Genomic DNA, 9,045 nt, shown 5'->3' on the forward strand with positions numbered 1-9,045 from the left:
CTTGCTGAAACTGAGGAGGACCTGAGGCGCTTGCTGCAGAAGATCAAGGACTACAGCTTCCTATATGGACTGAAGCTAAATGTCAAGAAAACAAAGATTCTCACCACTGGGCCAATTGGCAGCATCAGCATGGATGGTGAGCAGATTGAGATAGTTAACAGTGTGAAAAGCAATGTATATGAGCTTTGTTAGTAAGTAAGACCAAAAAAACAACAGAGGAAAAAAGAAAAAAACAAACAAAACCAGAATGGATGTCAGTAGAGATTCTGGAAAAATTGCACTAGAGCATGAGAAGGCAAATCAAAGAGAAAACATGCCAAGGTAAAAGAGCTGAACAGAAGATTTCAAAGACAGGTAGAGAAGACGAAACAGAGTATTATAATATAATGAGCAGAGAGCTGGAATTGGTGAATAAAAAGGAAAGAACTTGCTTTGTATTTCTCAAGCTGAGAGAACTGATAAATAAATTTAAGTCTTGTGTTGAAATATTGAAATATGCTATAGGCATATGTTAAATGACCCAGAAAGCATCAAAAGAAGATGGAGGGAATTAATAGAATCACTGTAATAGAAAGAACTGATTGACAGTGGAAAATTTCAGGAAGTACTATATCAATAGTAGTAAACAGTAATGAAGGAGAACCTGAAGCTCACTGACTGACAGTATTGGTAAAAAATAAGGTGTGAGGTACTGAAGGAATGCCAATTGACTTGTTTCAATTAACAGATACAGCCCCGGATGAGCTCACCACTTTATGCCAGGAAATTTGGAGAACAGTTGTCTAGCCAACAAATTGAAAGAGATCCATATTTGCTCTCATTCCCAAAGGTGATCCAACAGAATGTGGAAACTCTTGAACAATATCATTGATATCATATGCAAGCAAAATACTGCTGAAGATAATTTAAAAACATGTAGAAAAAAATATATATACAAAATAAACTATCAGATGTTCAAGCAGGATTTACAAGAGACAGTGTCACCAGAGACATCATTTCTGATGCCAAATGGATCCTGGTTGAAAGTAAAGAATTTAAAAAGAATGTCTATTTATGCTTTATTAACTATACAAAGGCATTTGATTGTGTGAATCATAACAAATTATGGCTAACATTGTGAGGAAATGGAATCCTAGAGCAATTAATTGTACTCAGGCAAAACCTATACTTAGACCAAGAGGCTGTTGTGCAAACAGTCAAAGCAACTCTATGTACAACAGCTCTGAACCCTTCTCTATCTTGAGTTAACCTCATTGTCTCTGACACAGTTACCCTCATTATCATAGTCACTGAGTCAATCAATCTCGTCCAGGGTCTTCCTCTCTTGCTCTGTCCCTTGACCCTTCCAAGCATGATGTCCTTCTTTCTCCAAGGACTGGTAACATGACCAAAGTATGTCACTCAGAGCTCCAAAGTCATTGACTCTGAAAAGCAGCCTGGTTTTACCTTCTGCATGGCAGATCTATTTGTTCTCCTATCAGTCCATGGTATATGGTACACTCTTCTCCAGCACCACAACTCAAAGGCATCAATTCTCCTTCTTTCCTCCTTTGTTACTGTCCATCTTTCTGTTGTATAACAAGTTAAAAGTGAATACCATAGCCTGGATCAGTCAAATCTTAGTCTCCAGACTGACGTCATTTTTCTTCAGTACTCTGGAGAGGCCCCTGACAGCAGATTTTCCCCAATGCAATTTGTCTTTTGATTTCCTGGCAAGAGTGTTGACCGTGGAGCCAAGCAAACTGAAGCTGTTAACAATCTCAAACTCTTTACTGTCTATCATGATGCTGCCAGTAGGCCTAGTGATGAGACTCTTTGTTTTCTTGATGCTAAGCTTTAATCCATATTGAAGGCTGCAGGAAAGGAATACATCGCTTAAAATTAAGAAGGGAGTGCATCAGGGTTTTATTCTATCTATATCTCTTCAATTTGCTACTGAGCAAATTATTCAAGAAGCTGGATCCTATGAAGAAGAATGTGATATCAAGATCGGAGGAAGACTCATTAATAACCTGCATTATGCAGATAACACAACCTTGTTTGCTGAAAGTGAGGACTTGAAATATTTGTTGCAGACAATCAAAGAATACAGCCTTCAAAATGGATTGCATCTTACCACTAAGAAATTCTTAGCAATCTCAACCTCTTCCCCTTTTATACTGGTGCTTTAAATTGGTCCAGTAGTAAGAATCTTTGTTTTCTTGATGTAGAGCTTCAACTTACATTCAAGACTACTGCCCTTGACTTTCTGTAACAAACTCTTCAAGTCCTCCTCAGTTTTAGCAAGCAAGGTTGTGTCATCTGGATAACGCAGGTTGTTGATTACTCTTCCTCTGATCCTCATGCCATATTACCTCCTCATAAAGCCCAACCTTTCAAATAATCTGTTCAGCGTATAGATTAAAAAGGTATGGAGACATATTCCTTTTCTGATTTTAAACCATGCATTTTTTCCTTGCTTTGTTTGGATGACTGCTTCCTTGCCCAAGTACAGGTTTCACATGAGCATAAACAAGTGCTCTGTGATTTCCACTTTCATGGTTAGCCACAATCTTTTCTGGTCTACACAGTCAAATATCTTTGCATAATCAATAAAACACAGGTAGACATGCAATAATGTCAGTTTGGGGACTAAGGTGTGTCTGATTCAGGTCATGGTTTTTCTAATCACTTCCTATGTATCTGAGAGCTGGACAATGAATGAGGATGCAGACGGATTGAAGCCTTAGAGCTGTAGTACCGGAAACGAGTCTTGAACACCCCATGGTCTGTCAAACAAACAAATATGTTTTGAAGAAAGTGCAGCCAGAGTGCTCTTTGGTGACAAAGATGATAAAGCTTTGCCTCACATGCTTCAGGCATGTTGCTAAAGGTGTTACTCCTTGGAGAAAGACATGAAGCTCAGAAAGGCAGAGGGTCAGTGTAGGAGAGGAAGACCCTAAGCCAGGTGTACTGACATGAGATGCAATGAGCTCTAGGTGTCAGGAAGTGTGAGGGTGGCACAGGACAGGTAAGTGTTCCGATCTGCTTTCACAGTCCCTATGGGTTGTACTTGACTCAATGTCACCTAACAACTTTTCTCTGAATTTTAGTTTGACATTTTCCACTATTTAGACATTACCTAAGCACTCCTGGTAATGTAGAATGTAATGTGTCAGGCTGCTAACTGAAAAGCTGTAGTTTAACCCCACCAGTTACTCTGTAGAAGGAAGATAAGAAACACACTCTTGTCAAATTTTACAGTCTTGGAAGCTCAATAGAATGGTTCTGTGGATCTGAATGGACTCAGTGACAAGGGTATTGGCAGAAGTAACCTTGAACTCAAGTTATCCAAAACTAGATTATTAAATTCTTGAGGGGGAAAAAAATTCTTGAGAAAATAAATTTTCCTCTGTGTGTATGTGTGTGTGCGCAAATGAAGTTCTGATGGCCTGGAAGATAGCAAGTTGTTCTGCCAACCCAAGGGCAAGCAGTTTGAAGACCATCAGTTTGAATCCACCAACTGTGGAAGAAAACAGATAATCTCCTTCCCTGCAATTTACAGCTTCAGAAAATCTACTGGAGGGTCAGCTATGAATTGAGGTTCACTCAGTGGCAAAGAGTGAGTGAATATATATTATTTGTCAGTGACAACCATTTGCCAAATGACCCTGTGGTGTCAAGGATGTATTGTTCAAAATGGCTTTGCTAGCCATAGATTTTTACTTTCACCACAAGTGGGAGTGAATTTCAAACAGTGTGTATAAAGTTAGTATGTGATTAGTCCGTTTTACCCATCCTACTGAATTACATTGAGCAGATTTACCAGCAAAAGTGGGGGTCTCACTATGAGCAAAGAAGAAGAAGCAGAAAGTGCAGTAAACATCCTTTGGGACCAAATATCCCAGTGTTACTCAGACTGGGAGCTACATGAGAGACACAACAGCCTCAGAAGAGAACAAGAGATCAACATGCAACAGAGAGGACTTGGGATCATTGCCCTATGGAACCAGAGCCACCTTCACCTAAGCTTACTGAAAGACTGAAGAAAAATATCCTCTCAGGACTAAAAAAATTTGTAACATGAGAATGGTACACTGTTGCCAGTCTGTATTGTAACAGGTTAACTTCCCTAAGTACCCTATAACTACAGAGTAGCTTTGTGAGATCTGTGCAGTGCAACACCAGTGTTGGAATTAGTAGAAGTAGATGTGGGAGCATGGGAAATCATGTCCGATCTTACAGGATGTGGTTTTTTGTTCTGTGGATGTTGTTAATGAGGACAGATCCCTTTTGCAGAGTTTGCAGAAGTTAGATACAGCCATCCCCCTGCTACCTACATGCTTTTTACAGATCGATTCTAGAAAATTTAGAATTACTCGCATTTGCCACTTCCAACCTTTCATCATGACTTAACAATTTTTCAGTCACTTATTATGCATCTGAGACCTGAGCAATAACTAAGGATGACAGAAGAAGAATTGATACCTTTGAGTTGTGGTGCTGGAGAAGGGTACTGAATATCCCATAGACTGCCAAAAGAACAAATAGATATTTCTTAGAGAAGGTGCAGTCAGAGTGCTTCTTGGAGGGAAAGATGGTAAAGCTTCATCTCACATATTTTGAGCATGTTGCTAGGAGAGGCTATTTCCTTGGGAGAGGGACATCATGCTTGGAGAGAAAAAAAGGGACAATGAAGGAGAGGAAGATATCCTCAATCAGGAAGATTGATACAGTGACTGCAGTAATAAGCTTGAGTTAGTCAGACTGTGATGATAGCACAGAATAGCATAGGGTTCAGATCTTTTCTTCACAGGGTCACTGTGAGTCATATTTGCCTCAACAGCATCTAACAAAAACGACATCATAAGTAAATTTATTTTGTGGTTTAATTGTTCCCAATGTAGCCTCAGGCCTCTTCCCTTTATTACTCTTGATTGTTAGTTGATTCTCCATCTTTCAGATACTGTTCTGGGGTTTTGTATAAAATGTGATCTTTAAACGATGTTATGGATTATTACTACGCTTCAGTTTTTCAGTTTACTATAGTTTATACATGATGTGCAGCCTAACCCATGGACCGTTCACTTTCTTTCAGAGACAGGGCAAATGTAATGATTGAAAGAGTCAAAGTTGCATATAAAGGTCTAGTCCTAACTTAATCTCAAGGGAGAAGGAAAGAATGAAAGAGAATAAAAGGTCAAAAAAATGTAAACATTTCATTTTCTTATGATGTATCATTCCCACACATTATGTTTTATAAACTTAATCCCCAATGAATTATGCCCACCATTACCCTGTCTTTTCAGGTCCCCAGCAGATCTTCCTCATTTACTTTACCACCCCTCCCTCCACCCATTGAATTGTGTGACCCTATAAGAAACACCATGTGAATTAAGGAAGGTATGAAACGTAATGCATATGAATTTTGTACACAAACCAATATAAAAAAATAGTCTTAAAAATCATATTCTGTGATTCCTTATCTATAATATAAAAGGATCACATTTTGGTTCATATCTGAGTTATATAAAATATTACATAATTCCTGTTTAAAATATGTTAATATTCAAACTCTTAAAGACCTTTTAAAGGTCTGAGGAATTAGAATGAAATTAATCAAGCTTAAAGATAAACTAGAATATAGAAAAATACATCTTTCATCTGTGAAATAATTATAGTAAGTTATTGCTTAATATTATTCAAGTAGATATATATTAATTTTTGTCCAATAATGTCATTACTAGAAAAATGATTATGTTTTAATTAAGCCTTTAAACTGAAGACAAGTATAAATCTTATTTGTTTGCTTTTCCTATAAGATGTAATTACCAAAGAGGAAAAGAAAATCACATTAAAATTCATGTTAAATATAAAGCAAAACAACTCTGATATTCATTTTGTTTCATTTGCAACAAGCTAAGTAAAGTTTTAAAATCATCCTTAAAAGAAACTTAGTCGATTTTAGTATTTAAAAATTTATAAAATCCATTGACTTTGGAACAAATCCAGTAGGTCAATAAGATGAGAACAATTAAAAAATTCAGTCAGAATAGCATATTTAGTAAATAGTAATTATTTTTGGTAAAGACTTTTCTTAAAGTCAATCAACGTTTCAACAGACACAAATACTTTTAAATTAAAGTAATACTGTCAAGGCCAATATTGTCAGTTTTCTTTTTTCACTACTGAGTTTCTACTATAAATGAGATGACTGTCTACCATAAATGTTTCATTCTGTTGTAGACTCATTCATAAAATAAACTGTACACTAATAATATTTTGAAGCTCCACCCCACATACTTTGGGTGCATGCCCTGGAGAGACTAGTCCTTGGAGAAGAAAGAACATCACACTCAGAAGAGTGGAGGGACAGTGCAGGAGAGGAAGATCCTGGATGAGATGGATTGATACAGTGACTGGGGCAATGGGGGTTGGTGTGTTGGAATTAGTGAGACTCGCTCAGGACAGGGAAGGGTTCAGAGCTGCTATACACAGGGTCTCTATAGGTCATAGATTTGAGTCAACAAGACCTGAGGAGGGCCTTTGTATCCAAAAGTCGATTGTTACTTTATTTTGGAGGATCATTCTTCAAAGTGATGCGGCACTCTTCTGTCAATTTGCTGTACTGATGTAACCTGGGGTTGCTGTGATGCTGAACCTTGTGCCATTGGGGTGTCAAATGCCATAATGGTTACTCATGGCAGACAGTTTTTGGTGGAGCTCCCAGTTTAAGACACGTTTGGAAACAGGAGTGGCATATACTTCCTAAACAACTGCTTCTGGAAACTCTAGGAACTTTGATAAACGACAATAGTTATAGCAAGGCTTCAGGCCTTTTGCTCATAGGGTCAACATGAGTACTGCTTGACTCGACAGCTATCAATAACAACAATAATAGTATTTTTCATTATTTTATAACTACCCAATAGCACAATTCACCAACTCACCATTTCCCCTCTTCGTTTTCATACTGTTGAACAGTGTATCCAAACATGTCCTCCACTGGACCGCTGAAACTCATTGAGTTTTTCACATCAATGTTGAATGATAAGCAGACGCCTAGAACAGCTGAAAGGGAAAAGAGAGTTCAGTTATACAGAAAGTGAAGCAAGGTTTCACCACATTTGAATTGTGAAAGGTGTTCTAGAAGCTACCCGTGAAAGTGGTGATCTTGATAAAATGTTCCAAGAATGAGAACTCTAAAAAAGGCCAGTGATATTATATTTATTACAGACTGAAAAATCAGCATACTGGCTTCAAAGCACACAAGCATTAATGTTCAAACAAAACTCCACAATAATTTAGTGTCTGTACCATTCCCAGAACTAAAGGCTTCAGAATGTGCGGGAAAGAGTTGGCAGAAGCTCACGCTCATTTCTGACTCATGCGGATGCAGACAGTTTTCCAGGAGAGAATTGCCCTAACGAATCACAGTTATTAATTGAATGCAAACAGTTTCACTCTGCAGTTTGACTAGATAGAATGCAAACATTACTTGTCAAACTTACAGCCTCTAGAGAAGATACTTCCAAAGGGAAAGGATGGCAAGTCCCTTGTCTCCACTCAGCAAGGTTGCCTGCTTGAGATTTGCTCTGCTTCACTTTTTAAAAAAATAATTTTAATGAACATTTACAGAGAATTTGGATTTCCACTCATTCATTGCTGCACTTCTCTATCCGCCCAGGCCTCTCCCCCCACCCCCCAGTTCACTCCTCTCTTTCAAAAGTAAAAGAAAGACCCCCTCCCTGGTACACAATCCCCCACACACCCCTCCCACTGCCCCAAGTACATTCCACTCTGCAACCTTAATTGTGGACTCTTGTGATAACCATAATACCCTATCATACATCACTTTTAAATTATTCAGTTCCTCATCTGTTTCAGTGCAGTATACACAATTTATCCAGTTTTTTTTTTTTCAGTCTTACCCCCACACTGATATCAGTCCCATTTTACAGCAGTGGCACCATACAATATTTGTCCTTTTCTGCTTCACTTCTTAAATCAAGTAGTGAGTAGTAGAAGTTTACATGAGTTCACTAAAGCCTTCTTCCAATGTTTCTGGTCGTGCAAACCTCATAGTTAGCTGTGGAGATGAAATCAGATGATATGCTTACAGGAGCATATCCCTGGCACACACCAGAGATTCCGTGGGTTTATCCTCCTCTGTTTCTTCAGAGTTCAGGTAACGGTAACCCTCTATAAGTAACTGGGTCATGGAATCCTTCTTTCAAATGAATAGAATCAAATTTCATTTTTGGATCTGTTTTATAAAGGCCACTTTAATAACAAATTAATAATTCTTCTGAAGAGCACTTCTTCAGAAATGCACAGAGGTACCTCTGTGTCTGTGTCTGTGTGTGTCTCACATTGCTGTCAGTCAGAACCGACTCAAAGCTTGGTTTCTGAAGCTGTAAATTGTATGGGAGGAGACTGGTCATCTTCATCTCACTGAAGCACTTGTGGGTATGATCTTCCAGAGAGCCATGACCTTTAGGGTAGCAGCACAATTCAATATGGAATGGACCACCAAAGCTCCCCAAGATACACTCAAAGATGACTAATTTCTACTTTTTTTTCTAAAACCACCTTGTAGCCACATAGTTCTTGAAATATTCTCTCTCCTAGTGGTAATGAAACGTATCATGAATGGATTTAATAACACCAGCCCCTTAACATTACCGACCGTAGTCAAACCAAACCAATTGTCAATCAGTAGATTCGGATACATGGCTACTCTGTGTGTTTCAAAGCAGAGCTCTTTCCGTAAATGCAGTTTAAAATTCAGACCACTATAATACATAATGCTCAAAACTAGGCAACCTTATTGTTTATTTAATTGCCTTGATTACCAGGACTGTGCAGAACTCAGAGAACATGTATTCTTTAAGAAAACAACAACAAAAAGATACCCATGCTTACACATTTATAAACTCTCCCTTGCTCTCCTATGCTTGGAAATAACATTTTCCCTCCCTAAATTTTAAAACTTTATCTTTTTTAAAATCTCTCATGGAAGTTAATTAGCATATACTAGCTAAATTTTCAGTAACTGTGCCAGAC

At 38.1% G+C, this 9,045-nt stretch overlaps 1 protein-coding gene across 1 annotated transcript in view; it reads right to left on the minus strand.

Moving 5' to 3' along the window:
• The window catches only part of ITGA1 (integrin, alpha 1), a 175,523-nt gene extending 166,810 nt beyond the window's left edge, over positions 1–8,713 (minus strand). Inside the window, exons 1-2 of the mRNA XM_006889599.1 lie at positions 8,665–8,713; positions 6,930–7,050 (exon numbers count right to left, since the gene is read on the minus strand). Coding sequence (XP_006889661.1) covers positions 6,930–7,050; positions 8,665–8,713 — 170 coding nt within the window. The remainder of the gene's footprint in view (positions 1–6,929; positions 7,051–8,664) is intronic.
• Positions 8,714–9,045: the final 332 nt, after the last annotated feature.

The sequence above is a fragment of the Elephantulus edwardii genome, unplaced genomic scaffold (assembly GCF_000299155.1).
Source record: "Elephantulus edwardii isolate Elephantulus edwardi_28Jun2011 unplaced genomic scaffold, EleEdw1.0 scaffold00079, whole genome shotgun sequence".
NCBI lineage: Eukaryota > Metazoa > Chordata > Mammalia > Macroscelidea > Macroscelididae > Elephantulus > Elephantulus edwardii.